Source organism: Raphanus sativus, unplaced genomic scaffold (genome assembly GCF_000801105.2).
Source record: "Raphanus sativus cultivar WK10039 unplaced genomic scaffold, ASM80110v3 Scaffold0317, whole genome shotgun sequence".
Taxonomy (NCBI): domain Eukaryota; kingdom Viridiplantae; phylum Streptophyta; class Magnoliopsida; order Brassicales; family Brassicaceae; genus Raphanus; species Raphanus sativus.
The window spans coordinates 21,737-45,716 of NW_026615637.1; the positions used below are offsets into that span (position 1 = coordinate 21,737).

The 23,980-nt window shown below is 35.4% G+C and overlaps 3 protein-coding genes and 1 pseudogene across 3 annotated transcripts; all 4 read left to right on the plus strand.

Annotated features, from left to right (window-relative positions):
* Positions 1-272: 272 nt before the first annotated feature.
* On the plus strand, positions 273-5,060 carry LOC108849049 (3-epi-6-deoxocathasterone 23-monooxygenase CYP90C1). Its single transcript, XM_056996695.1, has 9 exons — positions 273-744; positions 1,959-2,283; positions 2,399-2,548; positions 2,647-2,928; positions 3,460-3,549; positions 3,739-3,817; positions 3,985-4,091; positions 4,206-4,336; positions 4,613-5,060. Exons 1-9 carry the CDS (start codon positions 500-502, stop codon positions 4,728-4,730), a joined length of 1,527 nt encoding a protein of 508 aa, XP_056852675.1. The 5' UTR covers positions 273-499; the 3' UTR covers positions 4,731-5,060.
* Positions 5,061-11,729: 6,669 nt separating this feature from the next.
* LOC108854799 (beta-galactosidase 3) lies at positions 11,730-16,256 on the plus strand. Its single transcript, XM_018628463.2, has 17 exons — positions 11,730-12,070; positions 12,187-12,282; positions 12,371-12,483; positions 12,577-12,643; positions 12,732-12,824; positions 12,914-13,057; positions 13,154-13,242; positions 13,324-13,429; positions 13,521-13,608; positions 13,687-13,805; positions 13,891-14,055; positions 14,148-14,326; positions 14,419-14,528; positions 14,600-14,709; positions 14,805-15,029; positions 15,116-15,655; positions 15,749-16,256. The coding sequence occupies exons 1-17, from the start codon at positions 11,885-11,887 to the stop codon at positions 15,887-15,889; spliced, it is 2,571 nt and encodes an 856-aa protein (XP_018483965.1). The 5' UTR covers positions 11,730-11,884; the 3' UTR covers positions 15,890-16,256.
* Positions 16,257-16,777: 521 nt separating this feature from the next.
* LOC108851989 (purple acid phosphatase 6) lies at positions 16,778-18,823 on the plus strand. The gene is made up of 7 exons (XM_018625472.2): positions 16,778-16,990; positions 17,075-17,293; positions 17,380-17,491; positions 17,573-17,799; positions 17,887-18,025; positions 18,102-18,444; positions 18,521-18,823. The coding sequence occupies exons 1-7, from the start codon at positions 16,829-16,831 to the stop codon at positions 18,699-18,701; spliced, it is 1,383 nt and encodes a 460-aa protein (XP_018480974.2). The 5' UTR covers positions 16,778-16,828; the 3' UTR covers positions 18,702-18,823.
* Positions 18,707-20,387, plus strand: LOC108849918 (protein MICRORCHIDIA 1-like; annotated as a pseudogene).
* Positions 20,388-23,980: the final 3,593 nt, after the last annotated feature.

Consider the following 23,980-nt stretch of genomic DNA (forward strand, 5'->3'; position numbering starts at 1 on the left):
TGGAATTCAAAATTTAACATTAATAAGCGAACGTTTTTTATTTTAGTCGAATAGTGATAATAATTAGATATAACTTTATTGTTACTCAACTTTTAAATAGGAATTAACTGTTTTGGTTATTTTAATGTTGAATATTATTATATTTAGTGATTGACTGTTTTAGTTGTTATTTTTGATATACTTACTTATTAGACAATGATGATATATCTACAGCTTGACAAAAAAAATTCTATCTAAGCGGTTTAAAGTGGATTTTATATCATTTATTCCTCTGTTTCGGCACCCATTGACAATGACATAACCATAGCTTTAGCTCCACAAATATTTGTTTCTCTCACTTTCTCTTCATGCATGGCTTTTGAGATTTGAGAAACCTAATTCTCTATTATCTCCTCCTTTTTTCATGTGCTTTGGCATGGTTAGCTTCTTTTGGTGTGTGTTCATGTATTTTCCGATAATCTAAGACTTTTCCGGTATTCTTGTTGGGCCATCTTATTTTATGGATTATTGGGTCGCGGGTTTCTTGGTTTTGACGGCCGGTATTATTCTCCGTTCACGGCTCTGGTTTCGTCTAAGAAAATGGAAAACGAGAGATGGAGAAGAAGAAGAACAAGAGAAAGAGACGAAGAAGGCTATGATTCCGAAGGGAAGCTTAGGATGGCCGGTGATCGGAGAAACCCTAGCCTTTATTGCTTGTGGATATTCTTCTCGGCCTGTTACCTTCATGGACAAACGAAAGTCTTTGTAAGTCTTTTACTATCAATCCCTTTGACCAGATTTTCTTAAAGCATTTTTTCTTACAAATCCTTTAATTAAAAAAGATTATGAATTAAAAATCAACACGATTTCTAAAAGAAAATTGTTTCACATCCTCAAAACTTTCTTCAATTTCTAACCCTTTAATTATATCTGCTGGCAACAAAAAATCAGTGTGTGTTATCTGCGTTATTAATCTAGTGATTTCGTTTTGTTTATTGGATTACTTGGAAAAGAAACGTTTTGATAGACAATAGTACACGTCCACATCTACATATACAGCAGTTTTTATAAATAAATAAATTAAAAACCAAATGACTTATTGCAGTCAACCAAGTAAATGCTAACTTAAAATGCTTCATTCTGAATTTAGTCTAGTGAAGCCTCTCCCCTATTTGTATTCTTATTAGTCAATATTCAAATATGCACCAATTTATTGTAATTTAATCGAAAACTAAAACACCCAATTAACTCCAATTACAATCAATTTATCTCATTTCTAGGCAAAGAAAAAAGTTTCAGGGGATCATATAGTGATAATGAATTTGTAATTTGTTTATATACGAATTACTCTTTGGGGTGCGAATATATAAATTAAAAATTTTGCACATAACATAATTTGAATGATTATAAAAGACTGACAAAACCAACCTGTCTTCATCTTCTTGGCCATATACAGCAGCAAAATAGTTTTAGCAGAGGATCTTGTTTCTTTTTTATGATTGAGTTCACTTCATTTCATGTGTCATCTTTATCTCTTCTGTTTTTTTTTTGTCAAACTATCTCTTCTGTTTTATATATTATTTTCCTGTGTTATTATTATAACATATGTGTTGTTTTTTTGAACTTCTAACATATGTGTTGTTATTATTATAATATATTACAAACTAAACATCGTTGTTGTGCTATTCTGCGCTATTCATTATTACTTTCTGCATACTAATAAAATTTCAAAGATATGTTCTCTTGTTAGCTTCTGAGAAATCTTATCAAGAAAATTATAGGTTTTTATATCCATTCTATATCTCAACAAGTAACTAAAATTTAATAATTTTTTGTCTTTAATTAGCGTAAAATTTTCATATCAAATGATTTACCTTTTTTGAAATGTGGGAAGAGGATGCATTTTCTTTTTATTGGTTAAACTAGTAATATCATGTGGGTAATTCTTACGGAAATCCTTCTACATGTAAACCATCCAGGTACGGGAATGTGTTCAAGACGAACATAATAGGGACACCAATCATAATATCGACCGATGCAGAGGTTAACAAAGTGGTGCTCCAAAACCATGGCAACACATTCGTCCCTGCATACCCTAAGTCAATCACTGAACTACTTGGAGAAAACTCTATTCTCAGCATCAATGGACCTCATCAAAAGAGGCTACACACGCTCATTGGCGCATTCTTTAGATCTCCTCACCTCAAGGAGAGGATTACTCGAGACATTGAGGCCTCGGTAGGTCTAACTTTAGCTTCTTGGTCTCACCTTCCCGTGGTTCATGTCCAAGACGAGACCAAAAAGGTATTGTTATAAGAACCCATAATATTTGTTTGAAACTCATGTAACATGTTATATTTGTCTGAATTTAAGTATGCTTTTAACATCTTGATCTCGCAATGTTTTTATTTTTTTGTAGATGACGTTTGAGATATTAGTAAAACTGTTGATGAGTATATCACGTGGTGAAGATTTAGATATTCTCAAGCTTGAGTTCGAAGAATTCATCAAGGGTTTGATTTGCATCCCCATCAAATTCCCTGGAACTAGACTTTATAAATCCCTAAAGGTCTAAGCATATCAATGAGTCATAACTTTTTTTTGTTTCATATTCGCATGTAACTTGCAAGTTTTTAATATATATTCTATGTTGCATTAATCGTGCAGGCGAAAGAGAGGCTGATAAAGATAGTTAAGAAGGTTGTGAAGGAGAGGCAAATGGCTACTACGGATACGGTGAGGAAGACTTCTCCAGCGAATGACGCGGTGGATGTGCTATTAAGAGACGTTAGTGACGGTGGTAGTTCAGATACGCCATCTCAGCCTTTGGATTTCGTCAGCGGGAAGATCGTAGAGATGATGATACCCGGAGAGGAAACAATGCCAACGGCAATGACCTTGGCTGTCAAATTCCTAAGTGACAATCCCGTCGCTCTAGCCAAACTCGTGGTACGTATTAATATACAAACTTACACAGCACCCACACGTGTGTGTGTGTCTGTATGCAAACTGCCGACGTATGTGAACCATAGATTCGATTTTAGGGGATTTTAACGGCTGCGATTTAGTTGTAGAAGGGGTATTATGGTGTGGGGCAGGGAAAAGAGTTTTGACTTGTGTCCGTGTCACGTCACTATCGAAAGTCTTCTCGACTGGACACACGATTATACGCACGTGTGGAAAGGGATGAGACACGTGAGAGTATACTAACCGTAGGATTAGAAAAAAAATTGGAGTGGATGGCTGTCAGAAGAGGACGATTTGAGTTAACGCATGTCTGTACGAGTCGTGTCAAAACAGCGTTTGCGTCACCGAAAACGCCTTGTTTTCAAATTTATCATTAATGTTTCAATCAAAACGCGTTATCTAATATTTTTTCCTTTTCAATATTTTCAGATTTTTTTTGTTGTTAAAGATGTTTTAGATTATTTTTTTTGGTTAATTTTGTCGATGTGTCAAGCTTTTTTGATTAATTGAAAGGAGGAGAATATGGAGTTTAAGAGGCGTAAATTGGAGTCAGGAGAAGAATACAATTGGTCAGACTATATGTCTCTCTCTTTTACTCATAATGTGAGTTTCATTAATTAAAATACGTTACCTTTATAAATTACTACTACTGATTATCTATTTTTTTTTGTTTTGAACACATTTCTGATTATCTATTTATTTATAGAAAAGTACTAAAGAAGTTGATCAAAAGGTTAATCTTCTTGTTTTCTAAGTTTTAATTTCTTATTGTTTTTTTCGAAATACAAACAGGTGATAAATGAAACGCTGAGGATGGCTAATATCATTAACGGTGTGTGGAGGAAGGCTCTCAAAGATGTAGAAATTAAAGGTTAACTAGATTCAGTTACCATTATATAAAATCACCGATTAATTATTTAAATTTAATTGAAATGAAATCAAAAGCAGTGGCATGCTTCTCCTATTTGAACTGAATCTATTTAGTGATAATACGCTGATTCTGATAACTAGGTATAAATTCTGGTGGGTGAATGGCAGGTTACTTAATACCAAAAGGATGGTGTGTATTGGCATCATTCATATCGGTTCACATGGATGAAGACATTTATGAGAATCCCTATCAATTCGATCCGTGGAGATGGGACGTACGTGACTATTTCCTCTCATTAATGTCGTTATAATGTAGCTATAATTTATAAACATCGTGAGTTCGTTTAGTTCGACAAATGTCACGTACTAATGCTTATCTTCTTAACCAGAGAATTAATGGATCGGTAAACAGTAATGTTTGCTTCACACCCTTTGGTGGTGGACAAAGGCTATGTCCTGGTTTAGAACTATCGAAGCTCGAAATCTCCATCTTTCTTCACCAACTCGTAACCCGATACAGGTAAACCGATAAATATCTTGAAATTTTCAAGTGTTCCGCAATAAATCCGTTCCACATGTAACTTTTGTGGGCTGTACTAGTAACATAGCCCATGTTTAAATACAGTAATGTGTACAACTGTATAAGTCGTGGACGACAAAAAGAGTTACGTTGGTATTCTTACCAAAACGTATTATCTATGTGTTTTGATGGATATACCAGATTACTTTTTTTTTGCAACTGACACATTACTATATATTTTGATGAAACTATTTATTTGTAATGATATACTTGTAGCTGGAGAGCCGAGGAAGACAAGATCGTGTCATTTCCAACAGTCAAGATGAAGCGGAGGCTTCCCATCCGAGTGGCTCCCGTCGAGAGAACCTCTCATATCCCAGTCGAAGATCATTAGATAACAGATTCTTGAAAAGAACGAAAGTGTTTAGGCAAAAGGAGGCAGATAAGCAAACAAATATATTTTGTAAAATAGCAAAGAAGAGAAGCAAACAATATTGGTGGGTAAGGCAGAAAGAGCCATACGTACAGCTAGTGATGGCTCAAAGATGAGGGATTCTAATTATTTTGTATATTTTGTCATGTCAAATTATAAGCGTTGGTTAGGTTGTCCCTTTCTCTTTTATTTATAGTACTAAAGCCAAACGCAACTTGAGATATGTATGTATGGGTTGTATGTAAACTAATATGGTTCCTATGCATGTGTTCTAAGTTAATTATAGCTCTATCGAGTTTCTTGTTTTATGCTCTAGAATTTTTATCTGTATTCCGATTTCAATAATTTGTTATTGTCGGTTTGTCATGGTTACTGAAAATTGATTTCTATGATAACGAAGAAAATGCATGTTTTACTTCAACCGACGATGCAATACAATAATATAAGTATAGATATGTAGCAAGTATTATAAATCTAGTATGTGATACTAAAAGATATATAGTATGTGATATTAAAAGAGTATAATTTGGTGGGTGATGATGAGAATAGATTGAAATTTATTGCGGCCATAGTAAGGACAATGCCATGCACGAAAGACGAAACATGTCCATGGGGAATACACGTGCATGTGTGTACTTCGACCCACCTTATAATTATTTCTATTATTATCAATTTGTGGAGTTTTCTTATGTCAACTTCGACATTGCCAATTTTTATTTATTTGTTTACTTAGGAGTGGTTTTTATTAATCTACTTTATTGATGTTATGTTATAATTATTAACTAAACCTTATAATGTGTGAAAAAAGTCTTGTAGAGAGAAGTGAGAGCTAGAGAGAGAAAAAAAAGAAAAAAGAATCGCTTGTCTTCTTCGGCCGACGGTTGAGGCTCCCATAGCCACCGTCGGCCGGACTCCTTTCTCCATCTGTGTTGTTCTATCTGTATAGTATATATAGCTTCCGGCGATTCACCTTTTTCCCGTTGGTGGTGGTTCGGCTTAGTTTCTGGGAAGCGGTGGCTTCGGTAGCACCGGTTTCGCCGGCTTTTGTCTCCGGGAGGCGGTTCCCGCTCCGTCATCGTCGGCTATTATTAGGGTTTTCCGTTCGTTTTCTTCGATCTATGAATCTGAGGCTTATATGTACTCTGCCTCTCGATCTCTGTCTGGAGCTGCATGTTGTTATGTTGGCAACGGAGGATCAATCGTAGGCGTTTTAATCTAATGAAGATTTCATAGATCCGTCATGTTCCAACAGCTCGGAAGGAGCAGTGTTGGAGTTAGTTGAAGGATGTTATCCCGTATATGAATCCGCCGCCGACGGCGAGACGTCGTGCCGCTGTTTCTGAAGCCGGAGGAAGAAGGGTGTCTCTCGTCTAGACGCGTGGCGGCTTGCTTGACGTGTGGTCGTACACGTGGGAAGGAAAGGCGGTCTTGTTCTAAAAATGGGCTCGGTTGGGCTTTGTCATTTAGACCATTGGTTTGGTTCTCTGTTAGTGGGCTTGCGGGTGGCCTTTTAAGACCTGTAGTCTATGTCCTGCTTTGTTGGGCCTTATGTTTTGTAAAATTAGTTTGTACTCCTTTGGCCTTTGGCCTTTTATTATAATATATTAAGATGGCAAAAAAAAAGTTATGTTATAATTATTCAAATGTAATTATAAGCAAGTTAATGATTAAATTATTTTTATACTCTCATCGTTTCATAATACTTGATGTTTTAGAAGGATAATTTTGTTTCAAATTAGTTGAAGTTTTGAGATTTTAAGGTTACTTTAACTTTATTGGAAACTGTTCAGCCAATTAGATTTCACAGTCTTTTTTATTATTGGTTAATTGATTTTAAAATTATATCTTTAAAATATTTTTTATTAAAAAATACAATTTTCTTAATCTTTGTGAACTATGATAAAACATCAAGTATTATGAAACGGAGGGAGTATTTTTTTGGAGACGGGATAATGGAGAAGACATCAAACTAAATTGTTATCTTAAAGCCACTTGAAACGTCTTAAGTGGTAAGAAAATGCACGGGTTTTATGGTAATTAATTATTTGATCTAAAAAGTTTTTGGGATCACATCACGGTTATATAAAAAACACTCTCTGAAAATGCTTTATAAAACTTACATAGAAAAAAAAACATGACAACTCGTCAATACAATATAGTAATATCTGAATAATTACCCTCGAAAGGAAGATATATCGAGAAGCATGTGTTCTGAATTGTTGGTAGGCCTAATATATATGACGTAAATGCCCAAAGTTAGCCTACAATGGCCCATAATTGTCCACTTTATTTCCAATTTCACACTAAAATATTTTGGACTTTATAACTTATGTTGATGGACCAAGAATTCAAGTTAGAAACTTCTATTTATAATTTTATATTTCTGTTGGTTTAACCGTCTAAATCGAGATAGAAACTTTTTTTTGGTCAACAAGATGGAAACTTTTTTATTTCGTTCTGCTAAATAGAAATATAGCTATTACAAAAATAAACTTTTCCATTGAAACAGTAAAAATGAGGATGGAGTTAAGATTATGCATAATTAACCAATATAGCAAAATGATTTAAGAAATTGAAATTTCGATTAGAACACACGGACATACAATATCTTGAGCAATTCTTTCGATGTTTTCCATCGGCAGCAGTATTACAGTACATGACAAACATAATACTACTGTAAATAAAAGAACACTTTAAATATACATGTCCTTGTAATGTTTGGGTGAAAAATACTTAAGAATTTTCTGTCTATAATTTTAATTGTAAAGAAATCTTTATTTTAAACTAAATTCTTCTACAGTCAAAGTCAATATCTGGATGACTATGTTCAGATGATGATTACCAGTACGTGAAAATGTTTAAGGTTGTGAAGATTTAACTTTATATTAAGCAAACTGCATATGTTAAACCAAGTAATGATGGTGAGCGTCAACGTAGTAATATATATTTCTAATATGTTTTTTCTTAATCTGGGGTATCCCGGGTCTCCCGGACCGAGATCCAGACTAATCTCCAAGGGGAAGTGCAGCCCACGGATAGATCATCTCTCCGGGTTTTCAAATGGACCGAAAACATGGTTCATATCCGCGTGGCCACAAATCAAGGTAATTTGAGTGGTAACGGATTCGAACTCAGGTCTCTTAGGGATTCTAGAACGCTATGTACCACCCGACGACTAACTCGTAGTTATATTTCTAATATGTTGATAAGAATGATGTTATTATTGCTACGTGCTTACATATGTCTCTTTGCATAGTCAATTAGACCCATCGGTATCGATTACTATGTTCAACGGCATGGTCTTTGTGCATCATTTGTTTTTTCTCATGGCAAATACCAAATGTTGGAGATAATGTTAAATAATACGTTGTCTTTGATATGGATCATCGGAGAAAATATAATAAGATAATGGCTTGCAATAATCCGTTAAATTATGTAAATGTGCGGTACCATACTGACTCCACTAAGCTCATAAGCATAAGTCTCCTTAATGACCGTTAATATATCATTTCCTGCAAAGCCTTTTGTCTAAGAAAGATGAACCAATACATGCGCGATTAATTGAATTACTTCGACAGTAAATTATTTTTCAACGAAACTCAAATGACTCCGATCCTTTGGTGTCGGTGTATATGTTACCTATGATTGAACCAAACATGTGTAGTAGATGATGAATTCTTATTTGTGAAGCAATGTGTGGTGACTGGTAACATTGCATGTACTAGCTAGTGGTCCGTAAATGTTGTTGGGCTAGTATTAATAGATCGGAAGCTATAATTCTTTTTTTTTTGGTCAAACGAAATATATAATTCACACGACAGTTTCGTTACAAAAAGTTTAAATTCGATCAACAACAGGAAAAAACAATCATCTGATTGAGAAAATAAGCTCAACGGAACGGACAACGGTAGATTTTTCTATAACGGTAATTAGCTTTTGTTCTAATCACAACATGTCTCATATGCTAAGCAATTATTATGTTTATAATTCATGATTACAAATTACTGTACTTCCATAATGTTGTAAATGGCTGAATTTGGTTCTAAAAAGTTTTATTTCTTTAGTGGAAAAGTTTGAAAAAAAGAAACAAAAGAGGGTTTAAAGCAAATAGAAAAAGTTAATAAAAAAGAAAGAAAAAGGTAATAAAAAGGGAAACAAGCTACCTGAAAAGGGTCGCAACTCGCAAGGAAGAGTCAGAGGCGCGAAGGCTAACGAACTATTAACGTGGCGCCAAATCAACTGTCAGGAGGATAGGATCCAACCGAGATATCACTTTACCGAGTGGTTAGAAAAAGTTACAGTTTTCTCGGCGTCAGTGATTTAATGAGTTTTTTTGGTCTAACAATTTAAGAATGAGTTATTTTCAATTACATTAATGAAACTATACAAGTATACATAATGCCTTTACCAATTTAATTCTGACACAGCATAACAGCCTTTAGCGCCAGAACCGTGCTCTGTTCAACAGCAACAAACCAATAGCATCAGGTTTGTAAATTGGTTACGTCTTTTTTTTTGGTTAACGTCTTCTTTTTTAACTTTCCATAAATAGTAAAAGCTATACTCGGAATAAAGCAATACCATATTACAAATTTATGCTGCCCTTCCTTAACCATACAATGATACATTAGTTTGTTGTAACTAAGTTACTAGATGAAAAATATTATATTATGATGAAGTATTGCTTTCGAAATAAACAACAGAATGTCAAAAGAAGAAAAAACAACAGCAGATTTGTGTGTTTATCTAAAGATAGTGATATGCTAATAGATTCTTATAGAATTTTCATATGTACTATAGGAAAAGTAAAACAAAAAGTAATGCTTCAAGATATAGATAATCGCAGATTTGAATGTACAAGAATGAAAATCTACTTTATATATGTCTTGGGAACAAGCGGAAGATCGGAAAATCCGACAGACGTAATCTCATTTAGGTTAGAGGCGTGGGAGAAGAGTCTTTCTCCCTCTAATAAAAAAGGCAATAGTGAATAAGAAAAGAACAACTCATAGTAACGGAGTCCAATTAAAGGTGTGTGGAATCTTGTGGGTTGGTGATTGTCTAACTAAAATTCAACTACCACTTAACATAGAACATGATAACGCGACTGAATAAGCTTTACTTTGTAAAACCTAATTGTATATTGACGTTAATAAAGAGAAACACAATGCTGAGACAAGAGTAAAGCATGTATAAAACAAGATTAAAGGAAAAATATAGTGTACAAAAAGTAATATATATATATATATATGATATGATATTATATTTTGTTTGTGTGTATCAAGATTTTCAATGGTTACACAATTTAAGACAATGGGATAAACAAAAACCTAACAAAACTGAGACACAATAGAGACCCCAAGGAAATGGTCTGCCGTATACTTTAGGTAAAGCGTAATGTGACTGCGTGCCGGTTTGCCCCACTCTTTTTGATGCCTTCCTTTTCCGTTTATTCTCGGCACTTCACGTCGTCCAAGCCTTGCTTATATTTGGGGCTTAATACAAATCCTTAATTTCCCAATTTCTCATAATTAAATCATCTACCGTGGGGACGCCATGACCAGAAAATCTTGTTTATTTCATATCGTATTGTGTGTATCTAGGACCTTACGTTATAGGAGAGTTCTAATAAGAGATCTCTTTTTTATTTCCTTCCAAACTTTCCATAAATATTTTCAAGTTCTCTAAAAAACCCTAGTTGAACTGTGAAACACAGTCAAAAGACTCAAAACCCATTAACGCAAGACTAGTGTCGGTGTCAGTGGGTGGTACTAGCGTAATATGACATTTGGTAAAACTGGAATTTGAACCATCCAAACAAGAGAGCATCGACATTCACATGTTTTTTTTTGGACAAAAACATTCACATGTTTATGTGATTTAAATAAAATTATTCTCAGAGTTACTGTCTTACTGTAATCCCTGATTAAGGAAGCATATCTTAATTAATCTCAAGTGGGTTTAGGATTCAAACTGTCACCAGATCCAAGAACCCAAGATTTATCCAAGGAAATCTACAACATACAAAAAAAAAAGTAAACTGAGTTGTATAACGTATGCAGAAAATTTAATAGGTAACATTATTAAATGATTCTTAACCAGCTGGAATGTTGATCTTTCAGTTAATGGTGTTAAAACGAATGAACAAGTGATTACTATGTTGTAAAACGCAATATGCATTACCGCTACGGTTGCCTTCTTAATGATGTGCTAGTAGTTTTCTTATACTAATGCAACATCATAAACCATGTTTGAAACAATTGATTTCGCTTTTATATAGTTGTTAGTACATCTAAGCCTTAAAAAAATTCCAGCATCACATGATATGTTTTAAACTTTTGACTAAAATATGTTTTAAACTTTCTTATAGTTTTTCCATCATAAACATTTTGATGAACAACACTATTAAACTAGAACATTACTAAAGTCTGAATTAACTTATAATCATGTCCTAACTGGTTTATATAACAATTTTCCAGATAAAACTACACACTTAACACTCAGACACGACCAAATCAAATTAAGCATAATGTTAATTGCTGAATTTATTATGCTAGAGTCTTGTTCGTATGTTATGTTAAGTAACAGGTACACTGTGATTTGGAAGTGGAAGAAGACACACGTATCCTTTTCAACATCTACCACTACCAATCAAGAAATCAAACTCACAACAGCATACAATAAATATTTAATAAACCAATCAAAACTGAAAAAATAAAAAGAAAGAAAAAACCTCAACTGAAAAATAGCGTGATTTGCTGCTTTAGTTCAATCAAACGTGCCTCCTTTTTTTTTTTTCCTTTTTTGCTGATATCATAATCACTGACTTTCCTTTTTAATCTTTATTTATTTATTTTATTTATTTCTGTTTATAAAACAATTAATAAATGAGTAAAAAATGGTGGGAAAGCGTCGGTAGCTCACGACCACGTAGTGGTGTGAATGTGTGATGCGAGTACAACACTTGTGAAGTGCAATAAAACCCCTTCTCCCTCTTGTCCTTCTCCTTCGTCTTCTTCCTCTCTCTCTCTTCACAGAGCTGCACAAACACAGAAGAAGAGCTTTACATAACTCCTTCTTCTTGTTCTTCTCCCTGTGTGGTCTCTTGGAGGTCAATGCGGGTAATGGGGACTAGAGATTCCACTCCACGACTGATTCTCTGGCTCTGCTTAGGGTTCTTGATTCTAGGCGTTGGGTTTGTTCAATGCGGCGTTACTTATGACCGTAAAGCACTTCTCATCGATGGACAGAGACGAATCCTCTTCTCTGGCTCCATACATTACCCTCGAAGCACACCTGATGTAAGTTTTGGAATTAAAAAAAGCCCTAAACTTTATTTCTGGGTTTTAACGAAAAAAAAACCTAAACTTTTCTTTCTTGTTTTCAAAGGTATTAACTTTCTGTTGTTGTGGTTTAGATGTGGGAAGGTTTGATTCAGAAGGCGAAAGATGGAGGCATTGATGTGATTGAGACTTATGTCTTCTGGAATCTCCATGAGCCTTCTCCTGGCAAAGTAAAGTGGTTTCTTTCAGTTCTGTTTCAAGTTCTTACATTATGTTCTGTCTTTTTTTGACAATTAGTTCTTTTTTTTTCCTCTTCAGTATGATTTTGATGGGAGGAATGATTTGGTGAGGTTCGTTAAGACCATTCACAAAGCTGGTTTATACGCTCATCTTCGAATTGGACCTTATGTTTGTGCCGAGTGGAATTTTGGGTAAGTAACCAAACTTCATGTGACCTTGTCTTGTCTCTAATTATGCTGTTTCTCAACTCTTTAAGTTGTTTTTTTTTCTTTGGCAATGAGCAGAGGGTTCCCTGTTTGGTTGAAGTATGTTCCTGGAATCAGCTTCAGAACAGATAATGAGCCTTTCAAGGTCTCTTATGAGTTACATATATTCACTTAATCCATTAGATGTTTTTATGGAACTTGTGATATTAATGTTCTTGGGGATAACGTTGCAGAGAGCTATGAAAGGATTCACGGAGAGAATAGTTGAGCTGATGAAGAGTGAGGACTTGTATGAGTCCCAGGGTGGCCCTATTATCCTTTCTCAGGTTAATACTTTTTAATTGAAAAGATTAATACTTTGATTAGTGATCATGAAGTTAACAGAAAGGTGTCTTGTCTTTTTATTGGAATGTAGATTGAGAATGAGTATGGAAGACAAGGGCAGTTATTGGGAGCAGAAGGCCACAACTACATGACATGGGCTGCTAAAATGGCTGTAGCAACTGAGACTGGTGTCCCATGGGTGATGTGCAAAGAAGACGATGCCCCTGACCCTGTGGTGAGTTTAAAAGCTTTGTAATAACTTTACTGAGTATTTGGTTTAACTCAAAACTAAATTGCATTGGTACTGAAACTTATTGATTTTTGGTAACAGATAAACACATGCAACGGTTTCTACTGTGATTCGTTTGCTCCTAACAAGCCATACAAGCCAACCATATGGACAGAGGCATGGAGTGGCTGGTACAAATATATTCATTTACTTAAACGGACTAATCATTTTCAAATCTTTTTTATATTTTTTTGAACCGATGTATCTTTAAGGTTCACTGAGTTCGGTGGGCCAATGCACCATAGACCAGTTCAGGATCTGGCGTTTGCTGTTGCACGTTTCATACAAAAAGGAGGATCCTTTGTTAACTATTACATGGTATGTAGAGTTAAACCTCTTAGCTAAACGTTTTGGTTTTAGATTTGGTTTTGCCTGAAGACAATCTTTCTCTGTTTCCCTTTGAGAACAGTATCACGGAGGGACTAACTTTGGAAGAACAGCCGGAGGTCCATTTGTCACCACCAGCTATGATTATGATGCTCCCATTGACGAATACGGTAACCCCAGATTCATTGGAATATAAGGCTAATGGTATGCTTTATGTACTAACTGAGTTGTTGTTAAATGTTGAATAGGTTTAATCAGGGAACCTAAATATGGTCATCTAAAGGAGCTCCACAAAGCTATCAAGATGTGTGAAAAAGCTCTGGTTTCAACTGATCCTGTTGTCACATCTTTAGGAAACAAGCAACAGGTTTGAATGGGTTTAAAATTTTGATAAATATGATTTTTGTTTAGCTCCACCTCTTACTAAACTCTTGTCACCTTGTTTTTCTCAGGCTCATGTATACTCTCCAGAGTCGGGAGATTGTTCAGCTTTCCTTGCAAACTATGACACAGAATCAGCAGCGAGAGTACTGTTTAACAACGTTCATTATAACTTACCTCCTTGGTCAATCAGCATTCTTCCTGACTGTAGAAATGCAGTCTTCAATACTGCAAAGGTAAAGTGTATAATAATCATTATTGTTCTGAATTTAAGATACTCGGATTGTTTTTTTTTGATAATCATAGGTTTCTCTTGTTTGATATTCAGGTTGGAGTTCAAACATCACAGATGGAAATGTTACCCACAAACACACCGAACTTCAAGTGGCAGAGCTATTTGGAAGATCTTTCATCTCTAGATGACAGCTCCACGTTCACCACTCAAGGGCTCTTAGAGCAGATAAATGTCACACGTGACACAAGCGATTATCTTTGGTACATGACCAGGTAAAAAGAAAAAAAAACACATGTGCTATATATAGCTGCAATGTGATTCTCAGGACTTGCTAAAACCAACATTTGGAATTTTTGTAATGTAGTGTTGATATTGGCGAAACTGAATCGTTCCTGCATGGTGGAGAGCTCCCAACTCTCATTATCCAGTCTACAGGCCATGCTGTGCATATATTTGTCAATGGACAGCTCTCAGGTATAATGATTTACCTCATTAACTTCCATTAGAGAGTTTCTGATATGCAAAAACGTTAATATAAATGGCAGGTTCTGCATTTGGAACAAGGGAAAACAGGAGATTCACTTATAGGGGAAAGATCAGTCTACATTCTGGAACTAACAAAATAGCATTGCTGAGTGTTGCTGTTGGATTACCAGTTAGTATTCTTTTTTTCTCTTCCTCGTCTTCTGCATTAAGTTTTTTTTTCTCTTGTCCTGATGATGATGATCCCTTTTGTGTTCAACTCTGAAGAATGTGGGTGGACACTTTGAGTCATGGAACACTGGAATCTTGGGTCCGGTTGCACTGCACGGTTTGTCTCAAGGGAAGTTAGACTTGTCATGGCAAAAATGGACATATCAGGTGGGGCTGAAAGGTGAAGCTATGAATCTTGCATATCCAACCAACACTCCTTCTATTGGGTGGATGGATGCGTCCTTAACTGTACAAAAGTCTCAGCCTTTAACATGGCACAAGGTTTGACTGAATCAAACATAACTCCTCCATAAAAGCTTTTTTCTAGTTTATAATCTGTACTTTTTTTGTTTTTTTTGTTTTTTCAGACTTACTTTGATGCACCTGAAGGAGACGAGCCGCTTGCTTTGGACATGGAAAATATGGGGAAAGGTCAGATATGGGTGAACGGTGAGAGCATTGGGAGATACTGGACGGCTTTTGCAACCGGTGACTGTGATCACTGTAGCTACACCGGTACATACAAACAGAACAAGTGCCTATCCGGCTGTGGCCAGCCTACACAGAGATACTACCACGTGCCGAGATCATGGTTAAAGCCGAGCCAAAACCTGTTGGTCGTATTCGAGGAGCTTGGGGGAAACCCATCAGCTGTTTCTCTGGTTAAAAGATCAGTATCTGGAGTCTGTGCTGAAGTCTCTGAGTACCATCCGAATATCAAGAACTGGCAACTGGAAAGCTATGGTAAAGGACAAACGTTTCATAGACCAAAGGTTCATTTGAAGTGTAGTCCTGGTCAGGCCATTTCAGCTATCAAGTTCGCAAGCTTTGGCACTCCTTTAGGGAAATGTGGGAGTTACCAACAAGGAGAGTGTCATGCAGCTGCTTCATACGCTATCTTAGAGAGGGTAAGAATGATAAGAATTGTTTACTTAAATTTCAGTCACACTCTTTTTGTTTTTTTTCTCTTAATAACCGTGTTGTGGTTTTGTTACATGCAGAAGTGTGTAGGAAAAGCGAGGTGTGCAGTGACGATATCAAACAGTAACTTCGGGAAAGATCCGTGTCCGAATGTGTTGAAACGGTTGACTGTTGAAGCAGTTTGTTCTCATGAGACATCTGTAACCAGCTGGAGACCTTGAAGACAACTATTGTTCTACAAAATGTATAACCAAACTATACAGAGAGAGAGGAAAAATAAGTAAGCTGAGTTAAAATCTGTGTCTGTGTGTGTTAGTTTTGAACAGAAGAACTTTGTGGTTTAGAGTAGTTTGAGTTAGGTAAGAGAGGAGAGTCTATAGAGTTGTGATGAGTCTTGGGCAATTCCGGGTCTTGTCAAAAACGTTTCTGCCCACCGGTTTACCTACGACCATTTTAACCGGTTATGGAGACTGGAATTGTTGGGTATGAATGAAGTCTGGTTTAATGTTTGGTTTTGATTTGTCTCTGTAATCAACGATGAATGTTACGAGTTTTCTATTGTGTGAGTGTGATCCATTTGTTTCAATTTTTTGTTTTTGTTTTGGTAAAACATTTGTTTCAAATTTACTTCTGCTTTCATTTCAACTTTTATTTCTCTGTTTTAGTTAGGTTTTATAAACCTTTTTAACTCGTTAACTATATATAAAACCTTTAAACCTTTTTTAACATAAAGCCTAGATTACGATTTTAAAAATAATTCAGTTTAGATTTTTTTGTTAACAAGTAAATATCTGTATTAGTTGTATTCTGTTTGGATTTTTATTATTGTGTAAAATACTTACCACATCTTAAATCGTAAAATCTGGTAATATTTTGCATTCAGTGGATATATCTAAATCGTAAAATCTGATAATTACTTGACAACAAAAAAAAATCTAATACTTTGTTACATTTCGATGATTTACATATCTATTTTCAATTTAAATTTTATTCTTAAGAAATATACCGTACCAAAGTTCAACAATAAAATATTCCTAACTAAATTCTTGCCAGTAGCATATTCCTAAACATCCGACTCCAGCTTATATAAAGACTAGTTAACCTATTTATCACACAATAAACACCAAACAATAAACACCAAAGCTCTTAAGCAATTAAAAATGAAGTCAATGAATTTTTTCTTACTCTCCCTCGTTCTTCTGAGCATCAACACCTTAATCAATGCTGGATTAACCAGCAAATACGTACGTCAAGCGCTACCATCGATTGAGATGTCTCTTGAAACGTTTCCTTCACCTTCTGGTCATAATGTTCCTGAACAGGTTTGGATTAATTTTTTTTTCAGTTGCATCACAATATATATCAAACCATCATTTTGTATTGATTTTTTTGGGTTATTATTTCAGGTTCATCTAACGCAAGGAGACCATGACGGACGTGCCATGATCGTCTCGTGGGTGACACCGTTAAACCTAGCTGGTTCCAACGTCGTTACTTACTGGATCGCCAGTAACAACAGCGACGTGAAGCCTGCGAAGAAGAAATCTCATGGTTCAACGTCCTCTTACAGATACTATGACTACGTTTCTGGTTTTCTTCACCACGCCACCATTAAAGGACTCGAGGTTTGTGTACTTTGTCATCCAAGTAACAACGTGTACTTCTTTTTATATGGTTTCTTAATGTTTATCTTTTTGTTGTTACGTTGCAGTATGATACTAAGTACATCTATGAGGTTGGTACCCATAAATCCGTTAGACAGTTTCACTTTACGACTCCTCCAATGGTTGGACCTGATGTTCCCTACACATTCGGGATTATTGGTAATGCACGGATCTTTCTAAAACTAAATTTTAAAATATTGTTTGCAAATCGATATGTAATGGGTTCATTTGGTTTTGTAGGTGATCTTGGACAAACCTATGCTTCAAACGAGACATTGTACCATTACATGTCGAACCCTAAAGGCCAAGCAGTTCTCTTTGCCGGACACTTGTCTTACGCAGACGACCATCCAAACCATGACCAGAGAAAGTGGGATACATGGGGAAGATTCATGGAGCCTTGCGCTGCTTACCAGCCATTTATCTATGCCGCTGGGAATCACGAGATAGATTTCGCTCCGGAGATTGTAAGATTCGCTTAGTCGCAATCAATTTAAGTCTCTTTTTTTTGTTGTTTTGGTTTTGTTCGGTTTAATTTGAATCTGTAATATTAGGATGAGACTCACCCCTTCAAGCCTTACATGCACCGTTACACTAACTCCTACAAAGCCTCAGGGAGCATATCTCCACTTTGGTACTCAGTCAGACGTGGCCCTGCTCACATCATCGTCCTTTCCTCTTACTCTGCCTATGGTAACAAAAAAAAATTCCCAAAACCCTAAAGATTTGTAATCTCTCTTGATTTTTTATCACGTAATCTCATTATCAGGCAAATACACACCACAATACTTGTGGCTGGAGCAAGAGCTGAAGAACGTGAACAGAGAGGAGACTCCGTGGTTGATTGTCATGGTTCATTCGCCGTGGTACAACAGCAACAACTACCATTACATGGAAGGTGAGAGCATGAGGATTATGTTTGAGTCGTGGCTTGTTAACAGCAAAGTTGACTTGGTCTTGGCTGGTCATGTCCATGCCTATGAGAGATCCGAACGTTTCTCCAATATTAAGTACAACATCACCAATGGCTTTTGTACTCCTGTGAAAGATCTTACTGCTCCAATGTACATCACTATTGGAGATGGAGGAAACATTGAAGGAATCGCAAACAGGTACTAAGAACAATGATTTGTTTGTTTTGGTGATATAAAACTAAACTAAAGTCTTATATTTTGTGTTTGCATTCAGCTACACTGACCCACAACCAAGCTACTCAGCGTATAGAGAGGCTAGTTTCGGTCACGCTCTCTTGGAGATTAAGAACAAGACCCATGCGCTTTACACTTGGCATAGGAACCAAGACAATGAGCCCGTCGCAGCTGATTCTGTCACGTTGTATAACCGATACAATTTACAGACCGATGAGTAGTTTGAATGTCTAAGTTCTTGTTTTTTTGTTATTTGATTTAGGATTTTATTTGTTTTCTCTGATTTTCTGTTTCGATTTGTTTTTTCATCAGATTTAATAAGATTGCGTTAGATTTTCTCCAATATTACACGGATAAATTTGTTTGGATCATCAAATATTATCTTCTTTTATATACAAACAAAATAATTACCTTAATAACTAATAAGGGATAAATAAGGGAAGTGTTGTCAAAAAAAAAAAATAATAAGGGAAGTAATATCTGGTGAGATTATAACGCGACGAAGACCACGTAGTAAGAGGAGGAATGTTTCAGACCTCATTGTCTCCACCGGAGATCACTCAGCAAGTTCCAAGTACGATTACAGTCTACAGATACGACGGTGACTCCTCTGGAAACCCTAAAATGCCGTAGCTTCTAGAAAGCCGGAGAAAACTTTGTGATCACGAAAGATGATACTCAGACTGCTCCAGGTCATCTCTTTCTCTCTTACACACAAATATAAATACAGGCATCACTTAGTTACAAAAATGGTGTTTGATGAGATGAAATTTTGTCAGGTATGCTTGAGAATGCTCGCGTGCATCCCAAGTTTCTTCACTTGAATGCAACTTCACACAAATGGGCTTTTGGAGGTAAGCTAAGAGATGATTGATCAACGAAAAAAAACTTGTACTTATTTTTTTAAATTAGTATATGGATTCGGATCTATGAGTTATATGGTTTAAAACAATTACGGATATAAGACTAATTAAACAATATATTTTTTTTCTTAATTATTTTGTAATGATGTTTGTTATTTTTATTTTTGTACTGTATTGCAGCAATCGCATAGCTAGTTGAAAATGCTGTTGACGAGGTATGCATGCATGCCTTAGGGAAACGCTTCTCTTTTGCTCATTATGTGTGAAGTGTATCTTATAGCATTTTCTTTTGTTCATTGTATTCTTCCTTAGATACAAAACGGTGCCACTTTTATCAAGATCGACAAGATTGATATAGTCAAAGACAACTTACCAGCTTTAGTTTTCCAAGACGATGGGGCCGGGATGGGATCAGAAAATGCATGAGCTTAGGCTACTCATCAAAGAAGTCTAATAAGACAATTGGACAATGTAAGTTTTTTTTATATGTATATTTTGTTAAAAGAAACGTTGAGCTTCTTTCTAGTTAGGTTACTAACAAGAGTTTCACCTTTTGTGTGTGTAGATGGAAATGGTTCTAAGACAAGTACCATGAGACTTGGAGCTGATGCCATCGTTTTCACTCGCTCAACTCGTGAAGGGTATTGACATATATTGTACATGTACATTCTGAACTTAGCGTGTGCTCTGTTTTTAACTTTTACTATGTTTTTATAGCAAAACTACCCAGTGCGTTGGTCTTCTGTCTTACACGTTCCTTAGGAGAACGGGCCAGGATGAATATGATGTTATTGTTCCTATGATAAAACCTTCAGCATTTGTTGCTTCTTGTTTTCATGTCTGAACTAGACATTACACTACAATGTTTGGAAACTCAAGACGGTCTCCAATGCAGATTTATATTGATGTATCCAAAGATGGGCTGCCAGACTGCCAGTGAAGTAAAAGTTGGATTCATCAAGGAGGCACCTAAAACTTCCAGTTATCGGATTCAATGTATATCACAAAAAACCGTCTCATTCAAGTACATTTTGATGTTGCAGTTAGTTCAAGAAAATCTTCAATCGTTAGAATTAAGCAATTGTAGCAACTTTGTTCATTATCTGAGATCCATTGCACCATTAAAAGGCAGTGGTGTTGTCAGTATAGTGATTTCTTTCCTTGACGACTCCATTGAATATGTTTTGTTTGAGGGAAAGACCTTAGAGGAGAGACTCATTATTAACCAAAATATGCTCCCCAGGAGTTCTTGAAGCAAACTTTATAGAACCGGCTCATGATAAGCAGGATTTTGAAAGGTCTTCTCTATTCTAGCGGCTGGAGGGGAGGCTGAAAAAGATTGTAGATGATTACTGATATCTTCTTCCTCTCCATATTTGTTAATTTAGGTTCCACACCACATTATCTTTGTTTGACTATTGCACTGCTTGTTATGGTAAAAAAACAGGAACAGAAACTGCCACGTTTTCGGATACAAGCATTATCAGATGCCTGCAGATAGGTCGAAAAGGGCAGCAATTTTATCAAAAAAAAAAAAGGGGGCAGCAATACCTGATCAACCCCCTACTGTCAATACCCAAGGTGGTCCGGTAATACGTGAAATGTCTTAGTAAAGGTACTTCGAGCTGTACAGTTGCTGTTCCACCGCCACATATGAGAAATTCCACGGGTGCAAGAGTAACTTCCAACCCGTGCAGCTTAACCCTGAACCAGTATATACTGTAAGTGAACTTCATTTTATGGTTCAATTCACAAATTTAAATATAAAAAATAAAGAGACTGAAGTGAGAACCATCTTCCTAGGATACTACTAGAAGCAATTTCGTTGGCAAGTCAGAGGACGAGATAAATGAAGAGAACATACAACTCTTCATGAGGTATATATAAAACTCAACATGAAAAAAAACTCACTTCATGAAAAATGTTTTTACTAGGTGCGAGGAATATATAAAGAAAGAGACTGAAATGGAACAGACGGTAAGTTTGATTCCGTGTTATTAAACCAGAGACAAACATCTGTCCGGTACATAGATTCTAAGTTCTGACATATATATAGATGGATGATGAAACAGGTAAGGAACTTAGAAAAGGAACTGGAAGAAGCTAAAAGGAAATGTGCACAACTTGCTCTGCTTGTGGCTGCTAAGAGGAATGAGATGCAGCAAGTTTAGTTAAAACGTTAATTCTTTGGAATCTAAAGAGCCCTAGTTTGATTAAGAAATTATAAGTGTTTTTAAGGTAAAAATACAAAGGAACAAATATTGAGTTGAACCTTGTTATTTTGATTGGATTTGTATTATTGATTTTTTTCAATTTTGCTTTACGTTTGGACAAGTTTTAAATACTAGTGTTGGTTCCATTTGCTACACACGTGCAGGACAACTTTTCAGCTTGTCGATATCTCATATATATCTATTTTGCCAACATCTCCATCTATGGCAGTTCACTCATGTAATGGAACTGAGAAACAGGAATGCTCTTGAGATAACTAAGAGTGTTACACGAGACTGTCGATATTCATCATATATTTCTACAGGAGGTTTTAGATGGTTGGATGCAAGTTTGGAGTCATAAGCAGCCTGTCATAAACTGGATACACAGATATCTAGAGTGTACTGCTGCACCTATTTTCTGTTTTTTAATTATTTCTCATGTTTTGTTTTACATTTGGTTATGACATAGACTTTACCCTTTGTTTTGGGCTATATAGGTTATTTACTTTGGTTTCCTTAGGTAATACAAGCGAAGCATATTTCAGTGACAAAAAATGCTAATGGCTTTTAGACTTTCTAAACAACTTCTCTAGACCCAAACATTTTCTTTTCTAGTAAGTCGTATCCTTATTTAGATCTAATAACAAATCCATTTGATTGAGTTATAACAATTCACTTATTTTGATTTTGAAATTCATATCAATAACTCTCAAATCTACTCTTTTGATTTGAAAATCATTAAATTTATGGAAGATTTCTAAATCTAAGGTGGATTTATGAATCCATTAAACTACTAGAACCAATAACCCCCACTTAATTATGGCGTTCTTGCATTTTCTTATAAGCATGCGCATATGTAACTGCCAGAAAAACAGTTAGGATCTAAGGCAAGCCTCTAAAAATAGTTCTACTTAAAGTATCATAAGTTGAGATTGTAAGAACCAATTCTCTCTCAAAGTTAACTAGACTTGTGAGGACTAAAAAAAGTGGTCCTGCTTGTTACAAAAGTATGGATTTTTAATTTAATTTTATAGAGTGGGGACAATTACAGAAACCTAAGTTTTATCATTATGTATATATCTTAATTAAAAGAAAATCCATTAGACATAAAATTTCATTAAATGAATAATGGAGGAGGTAAAGGTGCAGTAGAATCTTCTGCAATCAGTTAATTTGCATCCCAACCCAACTGGATTAAATGGATAATGATTGTGCGAAGTGAAAAAAACACAATTCACATCATTACATTTTATATGGACCGACCGACCAATCACTAACAACGCATGGACCATATTCAAAATTCAACATCCATTGCCCTATTAGGTTATTGATTGAGCAGGATCCATAGCTCTTTAATTTTAACTTTATATTCCATGCCGATCTTTAAAGTGTAGTAGAGGGTTTGATTGTACTTTCGGTTTGTGTTTACCTTTGTTTAGATGATTAAAAAGCACGGCTAGCTTAAAAATAAAACATTGAAAATTTATACGAGTTGAATACAAATAAGGCTTTTGAAAATTAGATATAAATTTTATGATCGATAAGTAATGTACATATCCATTTACAATCGATAGTAAAAATGGCTCGAGAAATTACTAAATAAAAACAACCAAGTGGTAAGCTCCAGCTTTTATGAGTTTTGGGAAATAGTTTGGTTTCGATATGTACTTCCAATTAACAAAAATAAAATTACCAAGAAAATACAGAAGACTATATTAATACTGAAGGGGATATGTGTTAGGTTTGGTGCATAACTCTTATTCTTCTTTAACTATATTGTTATTATATGTTGATGTAGATATCCAATAGATTAGAATTTTCTCTAAAAGACTCAAATATGCCATGTTGCTTTCAACAAAAAGCCACATTTAAAGGCTGAGAAAATGACAGCCATTATAATAGAATTTCATTTTTTTTCCCATTATTGTCTCGTTCTTGTTCCCATTTGCTCAAATGTACTCCTTTCATGAAGCAAGCAAGCCATCCCATAACTAAGACCTTTTTTTTGGTCAAAAGACCTTCTAGTACTCCTTTGCTCAAATGTTGCCTTAACATAAACATTTGCATATTTACAACTTTAAAAAACAAAGCCTTAAAATAAAAGAAATGCTAAACTTTTTATTTATAAATATCATCAGCGACAACAATCTCAACTTTTATTTGTATTACATCGATTCACTCCCCTCAAACGATATTATTCGTTATTTATTTATAAACATAAGGGAAACCTAATAAATTACTACCAAATAAGAAAATCCACACAGTAATAAGGCTAGCCTTTCTCCAGCTTCTGCCACATAGGATTTGAAAACAATTTTAGAAGTGACATGTCATTAAATGAAAAATTCTGAAAAACCAATGAAAACATTTCGTCTCTCCACGTCGTATCCTATGTGGTCTGTTTTCTTTGCTTTCTCTCTCTCC